General features: G+C 47.2%; 7 protein-coding genes across 7 annotated transcripts; 1 reads left to right on the top strand and 6 right to left on the bottom strand.

The window, feature by feature from the left end:
* Positions 1-227: 227 nt before the first annotated feature.
* Positions 228-1,125, bottom strand: GLAREA_08312 (endoglucanase II; the record flags this gene model as incomplete). Its single annotated transcript, XM_008090357.1, has 3 exons — positions 228-250; positions 317-713; positions 796-1,125. The coding sequence occupies 3 exons, from the start codon at positions 1,123-1,125 to the stop codon at positions 228-230; spliced, it is 750 nt and encodes a 249-aa protein (XP_008088548.1).
* A 1,656-nt stretch (positions 1,126-2,781) lies between these two features.
* On the bottom strand, positions 2,782-4,555 carry GLAREA_08311 (MFS general substrate transporter; the record flags this gene model as incomplete). Its single annotated transcript, XM_008090356.1, has 3 exons — positions 2,782-4,057; positions 4,108-4,383; positions 4,440-4,555. The coding sequence occupies 3 exons, from the start codon at positions 4,553-4,555 to the stop codon at positions 2,782-2,784; spliced, it is 1,668 nt and encodes a 555-aa protein (XP_008088547.1).
* Positions 4,556-9,432: 4,877 nt separating this feature from the next.
* Positions 9,433-10,335, bottom strand: GLAREA_08310 (uncharacterized protein; the record flags this gene model as incomplete). The annotated part of the gene is made up of 2 exons (XM_008090355.1): positions 9,433-9,788; positions 9,840-10,335. 2 exons carry the CDS (start codon positions 10,333-10,335, stop codon positions 9,433-9,435), a joined length of 852 nt encoding a protein of 283 aa, XP_008088546.1.
* A 677-nt stretch (positions 10,336-11,012) lies between these two features.
* Positions 11,013-12,915, bottom strand: GLAREA_08309 (MFS general substrate transporter; the record flags this gene model as incomplete). Its single annotated transcript, XM_008090354.1, has 4 exons — positions 11,013-11,971; positions 12,019-12,285; positions 12,333-12,504; positions 12,553-12,915. The coding sequence occupies 4 exons, from the start codon at positions 12,913-12,915 to the stop codon at positions 11,013-11,015; spliced, it is 1,761 nt and encodes a 586-aa protein (XP_008088545.1).
* A 634-nt stretch (positions 12,916-13,549) lies between these two features.
* On the top strand, positions 13,550-14,909 carry GLAREA_08308 (uncharacterized protein; the record flags this gene model as incomplete). Its single annotated transcript, XM_008090353.1, has 2 exons — positions 13,550-13,923; positions 13,970-14,909. 2 exons carry the CDS (start codon positions 13,550-13,552, stop codon positions 14,907-14,909), a joined length of 1,314 nt encoding a protein of 437 aa, XP_008088544.1.
* Positions 14,910-18,292: 3,383 nt separating this feature from the next.
* GLAREA_08307 (Metallo-dependent phosphatase) lies at positions 18,293-20,668 on the bottom strand (the record flags this gene model as incomplete). The annotated part of the gene is made up of 3 exons (XM_008090352.1): positions 18,293-20,059; positions 20,227-20,361; positions 20,474-20,668. 3 exons carry the CDS (start codon positions 20,666-20,668, stop codon positions 18,293-18,295), a joined length of 2,097 nt encoding a protein of 698 aa, XP_008088543.1.
* A 401-nt stretch (positions 20,669-21,069) lies between these two features.
* Positions 21,070-21,924, bottom strand: GLAREA_08306 (P-loop containing nucleoside triphosphate hydrolase; the record flags this gene model as incomplete). The annotated part of the gene is made up of 2 exons (XM_008090351.1): positions 21,070-21,719; positions 21,768-21,924. 2 exons carry the CDS (start codon positions 21,922-21,924, stop codon positions 21,070-21,072), a joined length of 807 nt encoding a protein of 268 aa, XP_008088542.1.
* Between the last annotated feature and the right edge of the window lie 819 nt (positions 21,925-22,743).

Here is a 22,743-nt window from a genome sequence, read left to right as displayed (position 1 = left end):
AATGTAGTAATTTGCCCCCAGAGAGTAAGTATAGGAGGATGAAAGCTTTGTTAATTCGTTTTGTTTTCGAGGCCTAAGAGAAACAGAGGATTAGGTTCAGGGGAGAACATGTCGAGTATATAACAGGAATATCAAAGTATGTACATGATAAACAACAAACGACCCTAGGACCAGCCTCGTGGTACATCCTGCCCTCGCCGATTCACTTTATTGTAGTTTCCTCTGTCCTAGCACTGCAACTTCGCTGGACCTGTCATGAAGATTAGCACCGTATATACAATATAATTTTTGTGTATAAGATAAGAGTAAAATATACCTGGAATCTTATAAGGCTTCCCATCATTATTTGGCACACTAGGCTTTCCACTCGAGTAGATATTAAGCATAATTCCAGGGTCATTCGCACTATACGCGCCCGGGAACTTCACAAGCTGACTTCCCGTGCTAGTTCCACTACCCGTGACCTGGATGTTCGCGCACGACATATAGAATTGTGCGGCGCCTGACGAGTAAGCGGAGTGGAGAGCGAGCAGCTCGATGCGCATGAGGTATTGACCAGGGGCGACACAGGTTGGCATCGTGAACTCCCACCAGCCTTGGCCGGCGATCATGGTGTCGACAGCCCATTTGCCGGTTTGGGTATTCAGTCCTTCTTCAGCAATTTTGAACCAGGAAAGGGCGTTGTAGTTTGAAGCAGTGGCGGCATCGTCAACCTGGGTTTGTTAGTGACTCGAGATATTGCAAGGATGATCTTTCCATCCGGCGTGAGGATAAGGAAGCATAGTAAAACCATACCTTGGCAAGGTAAACTTGGATTGGACCCTTGTGACTAGCCGCAATCGGATTATCAGCATCGTTGGCGTATTGAGCACCTCCGATAACATGTTGAAACCAACTGGCGACTTTAGCACCGGCAGGTACAGTGATGACAGTATTGCTCTTCTTCAGACCCGTGTTGCAAGCGATTGATGCTCCGCTGACAACTTGAACAGGGTTGTTGGACGACGGTGGTGAGATACCGTTGGATTGACCTTGGTCCACGCCATTGACCTTAAGCTTCTGCCACATGCCATGGCCGTTGACGGACGCGGTGAGCAGAGCCGCAGAGAAGATAGAGAGCTTCATAATGAGAAGTGGAATGAACTGATCTTGAAGAATGAGTAACGACAAGAAGTAAACCAGGTAGTAGGACTTACTTGGTGGCTTGCACGGTACTTTATACTTCCTCCTCCACTTCCCCGCGAACCACTAAAGACCATATGTGACCTTGAAATCCGGGGTGCATAAATGAGATGGTGACAATCAATTCAACCCGGCATGTCACAACCTTGACTAGCCAAGCATACGCCTCCATCTCGTCACCACGATTCCTGCCAAGTTGGTATAGCCATATTGCGTTCGCTATATCTTCCTTGGCTGATGCGTTCCGTTGGATGAATGAAAGGGTTTGGGAATTTGAGTATGGCACATGTTCAGTCCGTATTTTGGTCTAGGTGCGGCAACCCTGACTTCAATAAAATATGTTTTGCATTAACACAAAGGAAATGCCGCCGCCATGTGAGCTGATTATCCTAATGGTGTTTGAAATAGAATTATACGGTACCGATACCTTCAGGACGCATTTTCTTGCTGCTTGACCTTATAACATCTTCATTCCATTTGACAAAGGATGGTTGTTTTGTCATCTCCCAAGAATGTATAAAGTTTCGCAGGGCACATGGTCGAATCTCAGACTTGGAAGCATTATGTGGACAGCGCGGCGGGCCGCGAGCCGTTATCGATAGAGTGATCGACGGGAATTAGAAAAGTGGTAGTGATCTGTCGACAAAGATGTTTTGATTGATGATGTGGTTGAGGCTAAACGGCAATAGAAGGGTCACTTCCGGCTAGATTCTGATTAGCTCGTCTCAAAATAAAATGGATGACATAACTCACAGGTCGGAGACAATCATTGGTTGCCATTTAATTCGAGTAGATCCAGAGTAAACAGCGGAGTGGGTGATCTGCTACGGCTCTTCTAGAAGGAAAGTTGATGAGAATAGAATCGTGGATGATTGCGCATCACGTGATGTATCAAACATGACAGAGGTGAGAGACTTGAATACGATGAGCCAGTCCTCGGTAGGTGAGGCAAATGAACGAAAGATTCCTGTTGGGCGGTGTCTCAAATGTCTCATGCCATACACCACAGGAGGAGATTTACCTCGTGCGTCTCACCTGACGGTAAATCGGGTGCGTCTTGCACGTTGGATAGTAAGCCTTAGTCCAATCATGCTGTCAAGCGAAACAACACAATGAGAAGAGATGCCCATAGGCCAAGATGGACTTTGTGATATTCTAAATACCTAAAGTAGCCTCAAATATAGGGAGCAGGATATGGTATCAACATCTTTTCATCCACAAATTTTATTCGTGCCCTCTGATCCCTTGAATATTCATCCCCGACATAACTCCCTGTTCTCATCCTCCTTTAAATAAACACTGTAGTATGAAAAGTTCGCTTTGACGAAGAATCGAATATGGTTTGCAGGCTCCAGACAACCCCCTGTCTAGAAGAACGCTTCTTATCTCGCCATGTGAAAGCAAAAGCGAATCTCGTACACCGAAAACCCCTTACCAGACCCCATAACCCAACCCAAGCAGCCCAGAATTGCACCAAACACCCCAGTTGATGTTTAACCAGGACCCCAACAACAGTTCCCGTGATAAACTCCAGATTCGGAAACTCCAACGCTGAAGTACATGAAAAAGCGTAAAGCAAAAATTGATAGTCAAAACACATTAATAACTCAAATCGACATCTCCTAATTGCGCAATAATTTTGTCTTCTTCCGACGTTGAGGTTGAGCTCTGTTGACTGGCACTTGTCCCTGTCCGCTGTCGAGCTAGGTCCTGGTCGGTGAGTTGCACGCCACTGGAAGACGCTCCTTCGTCTCGCATTTCCTGGAAGCTCCAACTTGGCTGGAAGGACTTGCTATGCCATGCTTTATCGACTCTTTCGTACAATTCGTCAATTTGCTCGAGACTAATCTTGCTGGTTTCATATACCATGCCCCAAACGAACACAAGCGATACAACACAGAAAAATCCCCAAAGGAAGAAGATCTTGGCTTGTAAATTCGCAAGATTCGTTCCAGTATTGACAAGATATGGTGTGCCGTAGGCGATTGCAAAATTGAGAAGCCAATTGGAGGCTGTTGATAAAGACATCGCCTTTGCTCGGACTTTCAATGGATAAATTTCCGAAGTCACGACCCAAACGACTGGTCCCCATGACGAAGCGAAGAAGAAAATGTAGAAGCACACAAAGACAATGAGTATGATATGAGCGCTAGTCTGTGCCGCTTCGATTGATCCAACAGTCCCGACGACTAGTTGGCAAAGAGCCATACCTCCAGCTCCAATCATTAGCAGCCGTCGCCGACCGATGGACTCCACGAGAATCATGCCAGGAACTGTCGAAGCAACATTGACAATGTTAGTAATTAACGCGATGACGAAGGGTGACGAGATGCCAATGTTCGTAAAGAATGTTGTTCCATAGTAGAATATGAAATTACATCCGGAGAGTTGTTGAAGCATCTGGAGGCCACATCCAGTGAGTAGACGCCGTCCCAGATGAGGCGATCCAAGAAAAACATCGCGATATGTAGACGCTCCAAGGCTCAATTCGTATTCATGGTTCGCTTCGATTTCTGCTAGTTCCTCGATCAAGGCTGGGTGGGTGATGTCTAGACGACGAAGGCGACTCAGCGATGAAGCAGCAGCACCATGATTTCCGCGCTTGATTAGATAGCGAGGAGTCTCTGGCAACAGCATCAGTCCGAGGAGAAGAACGCCAGCCCAGACGAATTGCATTGCGAGCGGTATCCGGAAAGCACTTGGGCCATCGATTCCCTTGGTTATGAAGTTCACTACAGCCGCAAGAAACAGACCAATAGTGATGGCGAACTGGTAAGCGCAAACCAAGGTTCCTCGTATCCATTTTGGAGCCATCTCAGATTGATAAAGAGGAACAAGAACGGATATGATGCCCACACCGAGTCCAGCGAAGAATCTTCAGAAGGTCAGCTTGAATCTCACGCCTGGTGGGAGGAGCACACTTACCTGCCACTCACCAGTACCGGCAAGGCCATCGCGACCGTCTGAAGCAAGACGCCTAGCGAGAAGATAGCGACAGCAATTATGAGTGATATCCTTCTTCCCAGCTTGTCACCCAAAGGGGCTGCCAATAGTGCTCCAAAGAATGTGCCGGCACTCAATATCGCTACAACCTGGGCTGATTGTGCTGGCGATATGTTGCCCATTTTATCATTGGGGTCTAAGTAACCTGTAGTAAATTCTTTACGAAACGCTTTCATTGCTAGTATTCCAGAAATGGTGCTATATAGCGTCAGTAACGGCGTTATTTCCTGTCACTACATCAGGGGTCTACGCACCCAGTATCGTAGCCGAACAGCAGTCCTCCGGTTGCGACGAACAATCCTACCATGATGGCAGGCGCTGAAGAACCGGCGACATTGTCGGGTTTATGCCAGGCCATGGCTATAGCCATGTTGACAAATGACAAGAAGATTTGAAGAGTGGTTTAATGTCAAAGTCGAGTGTCGGCAACGGCGAGAAAGTTGGTAATAGTGATCATCAGATTTTGATGCAGCCTAACAGGCATGCCTATTCCTTTTTGATATCGCAAGAGCGGTTCGATCGACGGACGATTATTTCAGGTGCGGGAACAGGAAGCGTCAACGGCGGGGAACGAGGTTTCGTTTACAATCATCAAATGTAGATGCGATCGAATCGTCGGGCCCATTCCTTTCTACCAGCAGCTGTATTCGCAGACGGTATAACGAACGCTTGCGTCTCACGACTATCCTTCCCAGTCCCAATGATTTCCTACGCAACAATATCCCGTTGGAAGCGTCTGCAGATTTACGTGGGTCGTCGTGGAAATATCGGTGGATGAATCGCGAAAGGTGTATCGACGTTGTTAACCTGCGCGTGGTGAGCGAAACCTGGGGGGCAGACGAGCCCGACCGGCGCAGTCGACTTGGTTCGACAGAGCGGAAATGCTGGGGAAGAGTCGAAGAATTTGGAGGGTGGATCAGTCGAGACGAACAGAGGACGTGGGAGAGGAGGAGTGAAGAGGCTCGTCGGGGAGGTCGTGGGAGATGAGTGGTGGGTGCAGGTGGTAAGAGGTGGATGGAGAGGAGGTTGACAGGGTGTGGGGAAGACGCAGAGAATAATGGCTGGCGGTCCTGCGGTCTGCGGTCTGCGCTTCAACGAGAGACGGGGAAGTGAAGGAAGCCGGGAGCACTGGACTGGCAGTCAAGGGGGGGAAGACTTCAGCCAACGCCAAGGTGCAGTTGTCCAAAATGCGAAATGCCAATCGACGGACAAGACTCTTGGAGGCCACTCTTGGAGGGCGGATGACTGTATTTGAAGGCGGTTTCTAGCGCTCACAACGTGGCCAAAATGTATATAATTGGAATGGGCGCATCGAGTTGCAGTAGGGCAAGACAGGTCAAGTGAATGTAGCGGCAGATTGATAAGTGTGTTGGTAATTCACTATACGCCGTTTCTGATGATTGACGACAGAAAGTGCACAAGCGGATGGCAGCTAGATGTACGGAAACCATCCCACAGGATCTGGTGATTCTGGGCTCGAGGCTCTGGAGGAGAATCTGGGGACGACAGCGAGGTCTACAGGTCTACGGAGATGACAACGGCGGACGACAAGAGCCGTCCCGCGCACTAATTCCACTGGCCTCGTCTAGTCGACATGGCGTTTGGCGTGTCACTTCCTAACTTCTCCCGCCAATTGGAATCATCAACGGCTTCATTTCTTCGCTTCCTCATCCTCTCATGGCCTGCCCTTCGAAGCCCGTGGCTGGTGGCTGTCACATCTCATACGCTCAGCGTTTTTCCAGCTCATGACTTTGTCTCGTTTGTCTCCTCCGCTCAGCATCTTCCGCACACCACCAGCTCCAGGTGCAGACCTGCTGCAGCGATGCGGCGAGGTCTCGGTATTGGCGATGTCGTCGCCAGCATCAATGAGCGAGCCAGCCTTCAGTCATACGACAACGGGGAGTGTAGGGGGAGTGGTATCACAGGAGGTTGACTATCAATCGTTGGCTGTTGACCATCAGATTTGTGAGCCTCGTGCTTGAAGCCAACAATCATCTCACTATCATCTCTCCACACGCTGACCTTCTCGCACACCACGACGGGATCGACGCAGGGAGTCTTGCAGAAGAGCGGACCGCCAGTTGAGGGGATCCCCAACTTTTCACACGCGAGAAACGCTCGAGCAATCCACAGCTGCTCCAAGATATCCAAGTCGACTGGGCCTCTTCGGCACTCCCTCCTGCTTGGTACCACTCTGCCTTGTTGAGATGCCCTTGCTATCTGTCGCACTCTTGCTGATTCGATATAGACTAGCGCCATGTGCGTTCTTCCTTCAATGCTTCCTCAAGCGGGTCGTTGCAGGCTGACAAGTCCATGTCCTGATTTTCACTCTCTCCGCCATTTCGTTTTCTGCAAGAGATTCCCGGATGGCTTGTCAAACATCACACAACATGATTATCGATGTCCTTGTCAGGAGTGCTGAATACCTAAAGGAGTATTTTGGGCTCGTTCTTGACGTTGTGACTTTCATTGGTGCACTCGGAAAATCACACATCGTGATGGCACTTTTACTTCCAATTTTGATTTGGCGAATAGAAGTATTCGTGGCTTGCGTGTCCTGCAACACAGCATGAATGCCGACTCTTGACGGTAGCAAGCTCAGAGATTAGACAGTCGATTCAATAGGATACGCTTTGGAGAGACTGGGAAAGCCAATGCTTGATTATGTACCTGAGCTTGTCGCCAGATCATCATGTATCTACTGCCTAACAGTGTGTCCTAGGTGAAATATTGGCTGAGCATTCGAAGTTACACATTTTACATTTTGTACTGAAAGGGCCGCGACAAGTATTCTACCCTTGCATTCTCGTTGAAGTCCTGCTTGAAGGAAATCCTTCGGTTCACCCCAACTGCACGTCAATACCATGGCTCTTCCTCAAATACTACCATCCGATATCTGCGCCGCAGATATCATGTAGTGTCGAAACATATTACCGTCTGTTTGCGTGTACTTGTATGTTTCGAACGGGGAAATAAAAGTGCTAACTCATATGGGTTACACACAGATATTTCTTGGAACGAGCCGGAAAAGGAATTTAGCGGTCTCTTGCGTATTCCAACACTCAACTAGATTATACATTCCGAATCTCGCTTCCATGTTCTCACCACTTCTGGGCTCGGTACAGCCAATTTACTCAAATGCAGCAAGCCGAAAGAATATTCCACCGTATTATGTTCTATTTCTAATTTGGCTATTCTCTTATCAGATCTCTTGGGCGTGTCTGAGAAGCGGGATGGAAACATACCGTCTTGCATATCAGATGCATCGATCTGTTGTCTGCCGTCGATTTACCCACTCGCTGATATCATTAGCGTGACGGAAATCGCTATGTATGCTGTTACCCGCTACCTGCCTACTCAAGTGTAACAATATTTCAGCCTTGCGGTCGGTACACGAATGATTCGGGGCGGTAAGAACGATCGCAATTGTGTGGACACAAGCCAGCCGGATCACTCAACTGAATTGGGATACCATGTCCAATGGTTTGAGAGTAAGACTTACTGGTGGTCATGCATTTCTCGCAGCTGAAATCCACACATAGAAGAATGCCTTACAGCATACTAACCAATTTTCCGACCCCACACCCAAATCATACCTCATACCGTAAGTCACCTGCCTTCCATCAAATCTTCCATCACAATTCCACCCCCGAACCATAGTCACGTCCATCTGAACACTTCATCCGTGCCGCCTATCGTTGCTCAACTCCGTTTGTTGCACGTCGCAATCCGACCCCGAAAACTGGCGTCCGATATCTTGCGCAACCATGTCTCAGTCCACCCGGCCCAATATCCAGACAATAACCGTATCCAAGACATGATTCCGAGATTGTGATGTCAGGAGGCGTGGGCCAGACAGATGGTTTCGGAGACAATAGAGCTTTGTATGGGGTTGACTTGAAGGAGGATGGAGAGATTGTTTCAGAATAGAGTGTAAGAACTTGGATGGTGGTAAGTAGTTGGTCAGGTCTTGTGAAGAGATAGCAGATCTGGGTTGAAATAAGTATCAAGATGATCAGCAGTGTGAGAGCTGAATGCTTGTTAGGTCATGACCTTACTTGCCTTTTGCGCTGTGCTCTCTTGACGTGTAGAATGGTAACCTTCATAGTCTATTCGCACTGCAATAGCATTCATAAGATATCACAATTGTGGAGCTTGATACATTCTGTCTCCAAAATAAAAACAGCCTTACACATGCGTTTGTCGCATCACTCGGCCGGGGTTATACGGAATCAATATAGAAGTGTCAGTGTTTTTACTTTTTATTCTTTACTCCAAAACATAATTGTCGTCATAAATCAACCTGGAAAATCAGGAAATACACATAAGGGCGTTGGAACATACAAATTTATCCCTTTGCATCACTCGAATGCTACCACCTTTACTATCCTCCTCTTACTACATCCACAAATCTCAATTCTTCACTTCCCTCTCTCCATGTGTATCGCTATATCGTTCGCCTTTTTAGTGTAAATACCAAGCTTGATGGTACTGACATTCCAACGAGACTAAGCTGAACTGTAAAAGGGTGGGTCCAATACAAGGCGCTTCTAAGCTCGATCTTTGATACTAATAAAGTGATTTAATGTAGGTATTCATGTCAGTTCACTATGGATATTAACTTCAAGAGATGTTCTCTGGTCTCGTGTGAATTCTCGATGTTTCATTTGAAAGGCGAGCGAGATTTATCATAACTTTGTTTAACTCACAGTGAGAAATCAAACCCGATCACGGTTTGGTAAAAGGTAGTGGACGGTTGAGGGCGAATGGTGATTGATGTATTTTTGTCTTGAGTAGAATGGAATAGGCGGTTGAGTGAGTGAGGCTTTTACTTCATGTGGGCAGCAAGCTGTAGAATAGGAAAAGGGGTTTGGAAATAGAGCTGATGTCTTGAAGGTGATTGGGTTTTAAGATCTCCCTTCTTGGTTCTTGTGATCGGTTATGTTCTTCTTATATGAGCCTAGTTTTCGAAATGGGTAAATTTTGGGGATTGATTGCTCTGTGGAAGGTGATTAACCTAGTTGAAACTAATTTAGGTGTCTGTGAATTTCAAAATGTATTTTTTGTACTTGACTTATCTTAGTATTTTACCACCAGTAAACTTCGACAAAGCTTCACGCCCAGCGCTATACCAGCAAGACACTAGCCAGATAGCTACCAGCTAACCCTACGGTCCATCATTTTTCAATAAACCCCAAATCCATCGCAAAACCAGCAATACACCACCCATCCCCTCATATCTTCCCTTTACAAAAACTTACTAGCCAACCCCATCAACCCACTCGCCCCGCCACCACCACTCTTCCCCTGACTCTGCATATACATCTTCAACGCCATCTCGCCCGCCTGCTGAATCGCGCTCTCCTTACTATTCCCACTCGCCACATTCCCCTGGCTCTGCTGGTGATCGAACAGTTTACTCGCCTGCGCCATCGCCATGCCGACGAAGGCATTCTGGCTATTCCCCTGAGGCGTGTTGCCGCTCTGGCCGCCAGTGAACATCTTGAGTGCTTGCATGGCGGCGGCGGAGCCCATGGACGAGGAAGATGCGTTGCTGGGGCCGGAGGAGGAGGAGTAGTATTGTTGGTGGGATTGGACGGCGTCTGAAGAAGTGGTTAGTAAGGGTTTAGAGGGTATGGTAAGAGATTGTATACCTTGTTCGTTGATGGGTTGTTGGCCGATAGATTGTTTGTTGCCCATGAATCCACTTAAGATGCTGGAGAATAGATCTGAGTTTCCACTTCCACCAGCGTGCTCGTTTGCGTGTTTAACGGCGCCTTGGAGATCATCGTCGTCGTCGGCGCCGTAACCACCACCGCCTCCGTAGTTTCCTCCTTGAGTTGCGTTACCGCCTGCGTAACCACCCTGGTGATGCTCCTGACGACCAGCTTGGTTGTAATTTTGACCTCCTTGGTTGTATCCTTGACCTCCTCCCTGATCATACTCTTGTCGTCCGCCTTGGTGGTGTCGACCTTCTTGTTGATAACCACCTTGCTCGTAGCTAGATTCTTGACGTCCGTATCCTCCGTCACCACGACCTTGTCCACCCTCATTACGACCATACCCTTCCTCACTACGACCACCCTCTTGATATCGGCCCTCACCCATATCACCACCGCCGTAATAATCCTGATTCTCTGCTCTATCCATGATTCTAGGCTTTGTTAGTGGGCAACAAAATAGCGGGGTGAAGGAGCTTGACTTTTCAAGTTGAGCTTGGATTTGGGTGCTGAGATTTGTGTTTTAGTTTTTGGTTGCTGAGAAGATTCGAAATGTGTTTGAAATTTATGGTATGATTGATGCAACAGGAGTTGTTCGCCGGGGTTGGTGAGATTGTTTGCTTGACGACGTAATGGTTCTGGTGGGGTAATGCAGGTCCCTCCCGAGCTGACCTGAAGACCAGCGGACTAAACGGGTATTCGGCTCGCCAAGAACTACCCCTTTAATAGCCGATTCACCTCTGCAATTAAACCTATCTATATACTGTGATATCCATGTCTAATACAAATATGCTTTTCACTAGGAACGAAGGTTAGAATTCTGTGAACAGTATAGACCAGTTTTGTTTTTGGAAATAGGTCTTAGGAAAGCGCTACTGATGGAGCGAATATATGTGAAGAGGTAAATTAAGTCAGAGCGTAAGTACAAGTAAGTGAAGTCTTTATTAATTCTACGTCAACCATTGTATATCCCCAGCTCTAGCTCTTCCATTCATTATTCCACTCCATGTGCACGAGATACTTCCATGCATCTATATGTATCCTCTACCCAAACACCACGCTATGCAGTAAAATCAAACCAAGTCCCCCAAACCGAAACCCTCGTCCTTATTTCTCGACCTTTCCGCTCTCCGAGTCACTAACCTTTACATCACCATTGAACCTCTGCAAAGTATCCATCTCCTGATTGAGACTATACCCCTGCACAAACAGACTACTAATCAGCCCCACGGCCGCAAGCGCCGTCATCAAAATCCAAACCGACCCTAAACTATCCGAGTATGCCTGTATCAGGTTTGACCTCATCGGACCCTTCGGCATACCTTTGATAATCGTAACCAAAGCAGTCGCATCTTGAGAGTATTGTGAGGCGAACGGTGCAAGATCGGCATAACCGAGGAGTTTGCTCTTTATTTGGTTTTGGAAAACAACGCCCGAAATCGCCACGCCGATGGATTGACCGAAGACGCGTGCGAAAGAGTAGAATGCAGCGGCGTGGCCCGCGTCACGAGGTCGACCAGCTGCTTGGACTCCGAGTCCCATGGCTGGGAAAAGCATGCCTGTACCGATGGAGACTAAGATGTTGAGGAAAAGCCAGGCGGGAATGGAAGATGTTGGTTTGAGAAGGAGTAACAGGCCGGAACCAAGAGTTGTGAGGAGCCATCCTACCCAGATAGCCCAACGATATCGACCTGTGATCGCACAGGCGACACCGACGATCACTGCCATAGGAGCGACGAAGCCAGACTCTGGAAGCATAGCTACACCTGATATGATCGGTGTGTAGCCTTTTACCCCTTCATAATAGAGAGGAAGGAAGTAGAGGAGAGACCAGAGGATGATGCCATGCAAGATTGTGCCAGTATATGTAATTATCATGGAACGGTTGTTGAAGATTGTCCCTCGAATTATAGGTTCGATCATGTCTCCCGCCAGTGGAACACCGTCTTTATCAAAGGCGGCAAGGGATAGACGACGTTCCCAGAAGCCGAAGAGGATGATACCTGCAACACCGACGAGGAGGGGAAACAAAACTCGCCACGAGTCCCAGGCGTACATTATACCCCCTATTTCCGTCAGTCTTGGTCAAGGGAACTTCGGGAGGAGAACTTACCCCATGTCACCGGAATCAAAAATGAAACTGTGCTTGCGATGAATAGTACACTTCCAAACCAGTCATACTTCTTGATCTTAGCGAGTGTGCTTCCTGGAAGTTTGTCTAGCTTCAAAAATAGAAAGATTGTGAGCGAGCCGAGTCCGATGATTGGGAGGTTGATCCAGAAAATCCATCTCCAAGTAACGTTTTGAGCGAAGGCACCTCCCATGAGTGGACCGGTAACTGACCCTAGCGCCCACATGGCACCGAGATAACCAAACCATGCTAAAGACTGTTAGTGCGTATCATAGCTAAGTTGAATGTAGACTAACCTCCTCGAACAGACAAAGGAACAAGATCAGTAACCAGAATCTCGCCAAGAGTGAGAATGCCACCTCCTCCGATACCCTGAATAGACCGTCCAACAAGCATATACGTAAAGTCCTTTGCTACGGCAGCGACGACCGATCCGACGGCGAAGAAGAGGGATGAGACTAGAACAAGCTGATACTGTTAGCCACGGCGGACGTATCAAGTGATAGCTCGACTGACTTCTTTCCTCCCAAAAACATGACTCAAACCAGCAATGACTGGTTGAAACACGGCGCTCGTCAACAGGAAACTTGTTCCAGACCAGAAAGCTTCGATAGCCGAACCCTTGAGTTTTGTTGTTATCATTGGAAGGGCGATACTCAGACTCGTGGCGTCCAGAGCTGCTGCAAGCGTGACGATGCATATTGAAACAAAGGCAAGGAGGAAATTTCGTGTGGGTTTGAAAGGAGGTGCACCTGCGCTCTCGAGGGGAGTAAGCGCATCTTGCGGGACTTGTTCTTGAGAAGTCATAGAGTCCCTCACATTCGAAGAATGGCGTGAAGATATCTCATCTGTCTCTTTGGGCGAAGATGGCAAAGACATGATAAGCGAGAAATGTGGGAGAGGTAAATGAAGGGTAGCGCATTCACAGAAGCAGAGGTAGATGTTGAACTGATCAGGAGGATATAATCCAAGAGAAAGACACCTACTATATATCCAGTTGAAGATCACCCACGACACCCGATAAAGACGATAAAGAAACCCATGGACGCATCATCCCGCCATTCGCATTCGACTCGCACAACATCGTCAAGCCTCATCCAACAAATACAGGATTGCCGCGTTGAACAGACCTACCTGCGCAGCAACTTTGAACCGTACGAGACATTGCTTTTCCGAGATGGGGCGGAATAGAGGTCTCGATTGGTTGTGTGGTGTTGATTAGAAACAGACACAAACGAATGCGAATTTGGCTGGCGGTGTAACATTTGCGCCGCAACCAATTAGAACGGTGTATGTAAGTCAAGTCGTAGTGCAAAGTCTACCGAGAATTCCCTTTCATGTCGGCCTAACGTTGGGCCGGCCGAGAGTCGGGACGTTCCCGAGGTCCGTCACGAAGGGATTACCAAGACAAGGCTGTAAGGCTGCATATCCACGTCAAAGCCAACGACGACTTTTCTTCAATATTTCTGGAGCCTGAATCGGCTCGAGAATCTTTTGCGCTATCTTTTCTAGCATGGTTGCTCTTCTGCGTGTACCTTCTTCTCTAGAGGATCTTGCCATACCTGCTGTTTGTATATTGATTTTCTTTCTCTCGTACACCTCGCAATTTCTATTTCATTACATCGAGCCGGGACCGCTGGAATGGGACGAGGCTTTGTGGTTTAACGGCTTTGTGTTGTGCATATGGTGGTGTTATGACAGAGCTTGTACCGTGGATCCGGGGCCGAGGGGGTGGGTGGAAAAGGTCGTGAAGTGGGAAAAGGATGAGGACGAGGACGATGAAGACAGTGAGAATGAGGACGCCAATTTGCCAAAAGGGATGAGGTGGTGTAAGAAGTGTAAAAGTATCAAACCACCACGGACACATCATTGCAAGAAATGCAGGAGGTAATTACTACGCCTTCCCAAGTAGTCCTGATCTGATCCCTTCCAGATGTATCCCCAAAATGGACCACCACTGTCCCTGGACATCCAACTGCGTCTCCCACACCAATTTTCCTCACTTCCTTCGTTTCGTCTTCTATGCTTGTCTTAGCATGTCAATTCTCGAGTACCATCTCTACGTCCGCGCCTTGGTGATATGGTCTCAACGCTCCTTGCCCTCCTACCTGGGGCCCCCAGTCTGGGCTCTAGCACATATGATGGTGCTTATAGGAGTGAACACCCTCGTTCTATTTGCCTTGCTCATCTTATTTATCCATGCTGCTCATAATCTCGCAACGAACACTACCACGATCGAGAATTGGGAGATCGAACGACATGAGGCGCTCGTCGAACGGGCACGTAAGAATGGTGGATGGGTATACGCGAGTGGAGGTGAGAAAATGAGGATTGCATCACAAGAGTTCCCATACGATATTGGAGTCTGGAAGAATCTGGTTCAGGGAATGGGCACGTGGAATATTATCATGTGGTTTCTACCGTTCGGTGGCGCTCCTAGAATAGAGGATGCCGTCGATTACGAAGTTAATGGATTTGAAGATGACGACAAATTATGGCCGCCACCTGACCCGGAGAAGCTTGGAAGACCGTGGAAGAAATCAGATCCGATTCCGGGTGGAGAAATGAAGAGCTTTGATTATGGGACTGTGGATGAGCATAAGGAAGCGTTTCGGCGACGGCAGGAAGCAGATTATCTGCGACAGAGACGACTCCAGAAAGACGGCACTGAAAACACAGAGTCGCGAATTATTGAGCTGAGTGAGGACGAGGACGACAGCAATGATGGTGAAACTATGCTTGATAAGGAAACGTGGACAAATGCAGAAGGCGAAACATTAGGAGATTTCGGTGTTGACGAGGATGAAGATGAAGATGATATCCCATTAGGCGAGCTTCTAAGACGGCGGAGAGCTAGAGCTCATGAGGAATAATAGCAAAATCACTTTATGTCCAACATGAGTGTCTTTTGTGACATTTTTCGTCGATTGTACTGGCCGGTACAGTAATTTTACTCTCATCAACTCATCATCTGGTCAATCCAAAATGATTCTCAAGGTTGAAGCCACAAGCGAATAACGTATATCCGTGAAGTGGGAAATTTTTTATGGCAGCAAGAATACGATAAGGGGAGCCATTCTCTCTTCTCGGGATCTGCAGTAATCATCAGTTTGGTACAGCCATGCTGTCGCTCCTTTTCCTGGCGCGGAAGGAGCTACTTGGACCCAGTTTGTTGCATATCGCATGGCATATGCAGACACCTCGCCGAAGTCCTCAAGACGTTTGGTATGTTGTATGAATCACTTAGCCAGTAGATATCTTCTAAGTCACAAGTACCTTGGTAAGGAGTGGCCGAAGGACTAATCTACTATGCCTCGCAAACGACGTTGCATGCAGATACCTGGAAAACCGGCGAAACTTGGAGCGATATGCAACAAATCAGGAACCTACGTAATTTGTTGCATATCGCATTCGGCGAAGAACGGCCTAGGACGCTGCTCAAGAGGAGGTAGTGAAAATAGCAGAGACAGTTCTCTCGCAGAACCTCGTTGCATGTAAACAGCGCGACATGCAACAAAGTCTAGTTTCTGTTGCAGATCGCAGAAAAGCGCTACCTGCAGACAACTAGCGAGGCTTTATTTGGGTCGAGAGCGACATGCAACAAGGCCTTAAGTCTGGGTTTTGTTGCACATCGCGTTCGTCTGGCGAAACTGCGAAACGGCGAAAGTTCGCCAGTCCGTTCCGCAGCCAGTTTGTCAGTTTGATTCGCTAGTTCTTTTGTTTAGTTTCGTTTGCTAGCTCGAATACCTGTCGGCAAAAATTTGTTCGTCAGCACTTGAATTATAGTCTTCTTCGGCTAGTCATCTGCTTATCAGTGTTAAGCTTACTATGTTCTAGTCACAATTTCGATAATACTACAATGAATAGACTTTAAATCAGCTGGCTAGTATCAATTTATTTTTGTGATTACATATAATTCCAGTGCCGTCGAGTATATTACACTAGATAAGTGTTATGAGACTTACGGTAAATCTAAATATCTCAATTATGCCCGAATCTTCCATTAAGTTCCGCCTATTGTTATACATCGCATATACAGATACCTACTAAACACTTAACGATATATTGTGTTGCTCATCGCATGGATTACCAGAAATAAGCTCTAAAGATACATCAGAGCAATCTCTGTATAACCGTGTAGTGCTGTGTACAAAGGGTCAAAAGTGTATTTGGCGTTTTGTTGCACGTCGCAGGAGCGTTGCGTGCAGACATCCAGCCAAAACCCTGAGAAGCGATGTGCAACAAAAGCTCCTCACACCCACTTTGTTGCATGTCGCACTCCCCGACGAAAATGAAGAGGGGAGCATACGCTGTAGAGACTTTCGGCCTAAATCTTTTGTTGCATATCGCGTTCGTCTCCGAAATTCAAAGACCCACGATCGAAGATATAAACTACTTCGTTGCAAGTTTCTATTTAGACGAACGAGTAAAAAAAGTCTTCAGCCCAGTACTCCTCAATCGTGACCGTCGTATTCTGTCAATGGACGGCCTACACTTCGAGTTAACAAATACTGTAAAAGTCTAGATTTCGGTACATTCCAACTGATATAGCACCTCCTTCAAGAAACCCCCCGAGGCAAGCCTGGTGCGAAACCTAAACTGTAGTAGTTACTCTTTCAGGACGTGTTGCCAAAATAGTGAATTTAAGGCTGACTGTTCTTAACTGGGGTAGTGTCTTTTATTACACTGTCAGATTGTGAGATGATAGCAGGACTCTGACACATATAATTTAGAGAACCTTACCTTGTGACGCATATCATAGTCTTAAACCGAAATCAAACAAAATGAGATTATTTTGTTTTACTTCGCTTTCCGCAAAATGAATACGGAACTATAAGATACAGGTGTCTTTTGTTGCATGTCGCTCAATAGACGAAATCAAGCGAAACAGAGCGAAATACGTCGTCCCGTTCGTCCTGTCGCTCTTCACTCTTACTTTTCACTCCTTCCTTACTTCCTTAGCACGAATCTTGTTTGACAGCGTCGAACGTATGACAGAAAGTGACCCCGAAACTCTTTGTATATCGAACCTCTGGAGGATGTTTCATCATGGGCTCTCACCTGGCTAATGTCTATGTGTTTTAATCTATATCGACACCGACCCGGCCAAGCCAAATTTGTGTTAGCACAAGTTGTACAGCAGGCAAAATACATCTATATTGTATCTTACATCCACGACACTATCGGGCTGACCGGTACTTCTGAGTTCAACATCGTTGAAGTTTTTACAGTACAGGTAGACTACCTAGTTCTGTTTCAAGGCGCTCTTGAAAAAGAAAACGAAGGCCGCTTATAGAGCGCTTTGACTGAGCGACAATATGCTTCTTGAATCCGAACAAATTGTTGAGTTTCGTTGTTTGATAGGCAATATATTTCCCCATATACTGCGTCTCTCGAGAGTTCCAACTCCATTGCCGAACTAGTGAAGAATACTCTCGAGTTCAACAGCTGGCTATCCAGGTAATTGGTCACTTCATCATTAAGATCGCAATCTCGACTTCGAGTTCGTACAACTTCTGAAAATAGACCATACTGGTCTATTCTCAATATAGATGAAACCGTCGCAGAATGATATTTCCTAAACCAAAATAAAAAGCATAACACGCAAGTGAATTGTAGAACATCGAAATTTAAAATGTGAGACGAAATTTATCAGATGGCCTTGGGAAATGATGAATACCAGAATATGGCGTCGACTACGTCCAATCGCCAACTAGTAATTCACTGTATGGAAGATATGTGTTGTTTGTTGCACATCGCACAGCAGCGTCATATGCAGACACCCAAGGCGATGTCGCATGCTGCGATATGCAACAAAACATGCATACGTTCTTGAGTTTTGTTGCATATCGCACCATTTTCGGGTACCAAAAGGGTACCCAGGTATACCCGGATTTTGCCAAATCATCGGTCGTATCTCACATTAGTTTTCATGGCAAATCAACCATCTATGAAGACCTCCGTCTAATTGAGCTTGAGATAGATATAATCACTGTGAATATATGGATGGCGAGACTTAGGATAGTAGAAACGTATTGATTTATCTCCCATGGTCCCAGAATTTTCAACGAAACTATACATCTGATTCCGTTATACCCAACCATGAACAATCAACGCCCTCACGCAATGCATAACCCTACCCGCCGTGTCACATACCGAAACCAAAACTTGCTCGCCCTTTACCCTGTAGCAAGAAGGTATGCTACAACAAGCAATATTATACAAATAATCAGACCCATGTCTTCCGATAAGATTGTCAAGTAGGGTACGACCAGACCAACCACGTATACATCACCATGACCATCCATAGGACTCTCCAGAACATAACCCACAGTTCCTTCCACACAATGCCCAGCGGTGTACTAGGTTTTCTTGATCCAGTTCCATCCCTCTTCTTACCCACTTCATTCTCGAAGTCATAGTCATCCTTCGCATACCCGTTAACCGGGGTAGAAAACGTGGCTTGATGAGATGGTAACCCATACCCACCAACTGGGGACGCGGAACGCGTTCGAGCTGCTGTGCGGGGTGCAAGTGTGTTCGATGAAGTAGATGAGGTGGAAGAGTTTGAAGATGTCTCTTCTGGGGATGTGTCGTAACGACGGTTTGGTCTGGTGGTTGGAAGTAAGGAGTAACTCTCCAATTGTGGTGGTGGTGAGAATTGAGGTAGGTTGAGAATTGGTGTGAGAATAGCGCGGGTAAGGAGAGCGAGGATGGATATTCCTATCAGGATTCCATATCGAATGAAGATTGAGAGTTGGTCGGGAAGAAGACAGAGATGTGTTTCTGTGGTCAACGGTTTCTGATTACTTGAACCATGACCGGATGGCGATGAGTGTAGAGGCTTTCCATTCGCATCAACCGGATTCCACATACTGAGCATAAGGAATCCCGGCTTACGAACACCCATGGCCCAGGAGAAAGCCTTGACGGTGATTTCCCTAGCTTTATTTTTATTCTCAGGATGGACGATCTCGCAATAGTCATGATCATCCCCAGAGAATACCCGCTCCACGTCGCCGATTGATGCAATTACTTTGATAGAATCTGACTCACTGAGAACGTTCTGGTACTGATATCCCTTAGAAATAGAAATAGCATTCCTGTGATCAGGAACCACTGGACCAGTCTCACCTTTCGGCGGAGTCGCTGGAGGCCAATGTTCTCTTTGCGGCCCGCATGGTTTTCCTGGCTCTCTGTAAAGAGGAACATGCGTAAGAAGGAAGGTTGGGAATTCTGGAGCGTCAGGTCCTGGGTCAAGAGTCATCATCTTCGAAAAGTCCGTCTTGGCCAAATCTTCTACACCATGCTTATGAGGCAACACCCTCTCGCCCTTCCCAGCTAGTCTGCTCAATTCGCTTGCAACAGCCTTCCTTTTCGTAATCTTGACTTTCGCAAGAAAGTCTTCCACAGGCTGCGTTATTGCAGCTGTTCCATGCTCATCTGATCCAGCACTCAAGCTCACTGCGTCTATAGAGACGAACGTGTGATTGGCGATGACATCCACTCGATTTCCTTCTCCGAAGTAGACCTCGAAACGATTCCGTATTGGTATTTTGATTTGGGCTCCAAATCCCAAATCATGGTTTCCAGGCAAACTCGATATGATCCTTCGCCCCCTCTGTCCAGGCCGCGCCTCAGCTCCAGCCAAATTCCAATACTTGTAAAATATTCTCCCAAAACGATCATATTCGTGAAGCCAAAAGTCTTCTCCGTACCTCTTGCCCCAGGTATCGACATACTTCATCTCGCCAGAAGGTCTCAATCCATTCGCCCATGACGGATCAACTGTATTTCCATGCGCAGTTTTCCATTCCCTTCCCCCGTCAAATAAATCCCCTAGGAAGAATATCGTGTCCGGGTGTAGCTCCTGTTGCAAGGAGATATAACTTCTTTTCATGTAATTGTCGGTATGCATCATTGTGAATTTATCCAACGGCCATGGTCTTCCAGGATAAGAATGTGGGTCAATTAATTGGGGGTCTGCCAGGAGTACGAGGTGGTGAGGTGTCGCATCTTTGGGCTGTACCATGTCAGTATATGCTCACTCTGTTGTCTGAATGCGCCTGCGCAGATGAAGCTCGCGCAACGAAGAGGAGTCGCCATACCCATCTCTCCCAACCCTCCCACCTGCACTGCTTCAGTGCGCTTTGAAATACCCATCTCTCACCCCAAAGCAACATCAGTAACCAAACCGCAACCAAAGCATGCGGTAGATTCGCCCATGTTCTTGGTCGCCAACGACTCGGCCTCGGCGCCAAATACCGCAGGACTCGTAGGACTGGCGAACTCCGATGCCCGCTTGAGTTCATGTTCCGATATTGCCTATCCCAAAACCTCTGTATCTGCAACGACAAGTTTGGGGGCAGCGCGGAGAGAATGCGAGAGGTAATCGAAGGTGGTTCAACGAAGTGGTCTCGTGTCGAGCGCGACGCACCGTACGAATTAGGATGGTATTGATATGACATTGCGCCGCAGAGTATGTGCCATTCTCAATCTTCCAAAACCGGGAATTTTGAGCAAACTTGACACAAGAAGCTGAAGAAAGACCGACGACGACTTGTGTAAAGGGGATGAAATGTACGATGACAATGGGTTTGGCAGACATGCACTGCAGGGATTCGGCATCCATGCTCGGGCCCAGTCCAGTCCTGCGTCTGGTGGAGAGCTGGTTGGTTGACATTCACACGCAAATAGCACACATAATTTGTGAACTAAGGGTATTCACCTAGTTCAATTACTCCCTAGCTAGATGTATGATACTTAGGTATTCAATAAAACAAAATATGGGATCCCCAAAATATAAATGTAGAATACACCCTCAGTGTCGGATCATTCCCTATCATTCCAAGTCCATTTCCCACTGAGTAACCAACTCAACACAACGCCTCGCTGAAAGTCCATCCGGTTTCAGGATTCCAGAATATGTCCAAAAAAGAGAAAATAAAACCCGCTGTAAAGGCTGAAAAGTCGCGCCCCACATATCAACCACTCGTGATAATCATATAATACTTGATCAGGCAGACATGCTGCTTATTCAACACCATCCACAAATCTTTTCTCGAATTCGGAGAATAACTTTGGTGAAATTTCATCACTGCTGTTTCCAGAGACTTCCCATAGTACACCCTTCTTAGCATAATGATCCAGGAGAGGTTCACTGGTTTCCTGGAATTTCTGTAGTCTTGTCATCCACGTTGCTTCATCATCGTCAGCTCTCTTGGTCAATATCTCTCCAGTGACATCATCCCTCCCAGCAACTTTCGGCGCGTTGAAAGTGGTATTGTACACGCGGCCCGAGGGAGCATGAACCCACCGTCCGGCAATTCTCTCTAGGATAACCTCGGCTGGAGTGTGTAAAGATACTACAAGATTGATTGGAATGAGTTTATCAAGCTGCGATGCCTGACCAGCAGTTCGGGGAAACCCATCGAGGATGAAGGATGCGGCGGGGTCTTCTGAAGTGCGCGGTGGTGCTCCCATGTTGGCAAGAGAGGGCGAATTGACAAAATTGTCCTCGACATCAAAGTCTTGATCTTGAGCGGTAGCAGACAAGGTCATGGGGGATGCTCCAGCTGGTGGTTGAATCCAGCCTCTGGTCTTGAGTTCGTGTAGGATAAGGCGGAGTATCATCGCGTCGGGAACGAGCGCCCCGGATTTCATAGTGTGCTCTGCTTTGATACCTAGTTCCGGTCAGTAACAATGTAACTTAGTCCAATTGAAGGGCATACCTAGTGGCGTCTGATTTTTGACATTGTCTCTCAGAAGGTCCCCTGAGCTTATGGCAGCAAGTTGAGGAAAGCGCTGGAGCAATCGCTCGGCTTGTGTTCCCTTTCCCACTCCCGGCGCGCCCACCAAGATTATTCTCGCGGCTTTGGAAAGCTTCATGTTGGTTAGAAGCATGATCGATGTTGTCTCGAGTCCGGTCTATCTCTCAAATGTAAATCTATCCGTATTACCGAAAGCTCTATGCTGATGAGTGAACGACTGCTGATGCCGGTGGTGGTAATGTAATTGCGCCTGGCCGGCGATTCTATGTCTGAAGCGACGATTGAGAAGATTTAAGACACATCCATGATGAAGTATGCCATAAGGAATGTTGATTTGTAAAAGCACAGGAGAGTCAAAGAGAGGGGAAACACCGTGAATAGGTCGGGCGGATACTTTGGACGATGAGTTGTTGATGGGAAATGGTGCCTTCAAAAGCGGGGGGTAGCGGGCCGGGGATGACACGGACGCACGTTATCACCGGCCGATCGGTTGAGTCGAAAGCTTGGCCATATGGCACGTTGAGGGCGGAAAAGAGACCCTGCTTGGTGAGGTGTACCTGAACCTGCTGAACCTCACAAAGTCCTCCAACAGTTCTTTATCTGTTTATTGTGTTTCGGAAACGATGTTGTTAGACCTTGGAGTATTCTTCATCTCATCACCAACTTAAATACAACACATGCAGTACTCTGCTGTCTTTTCGGAGTTTCTTGGAGATGCTGGAGCTCCAGGATGACGGCACCGAAGTCCTGGGCATGATGTGTTCCTGGATCCAAAAAGCGGCAACTAAAAGTGGCATTGGCCGGAGCCGCGACAAGTGTACCTTTTGAAGGACAAAATAAGTGGCAGTCACCTATCCGTAAATCTTAGACTTCGAATAGACCTTAAGAAGTGTTATTTACTTAAAACGGTTGACGAAATAGGAATAATGTTTCAAGT

The sequence above is a fragment of the Glarea lozoyensis genome, assembly GCF_000409485.1.
Source record: "Glarea lozoyensis ATCC 20868 chromosome Unknown GLAREA9, whole genome shotgun sequence".
NCBI classification, from domain to species: Eukaryota; Fungi; Ascomycota; class Leotiomycetes; order Helotiales; family Helotiaceae; genus Glarea; species Glarea lozoyensis.
This window is presented reverse-complemented; position numbering and strand designations above follow the sequence as displayed.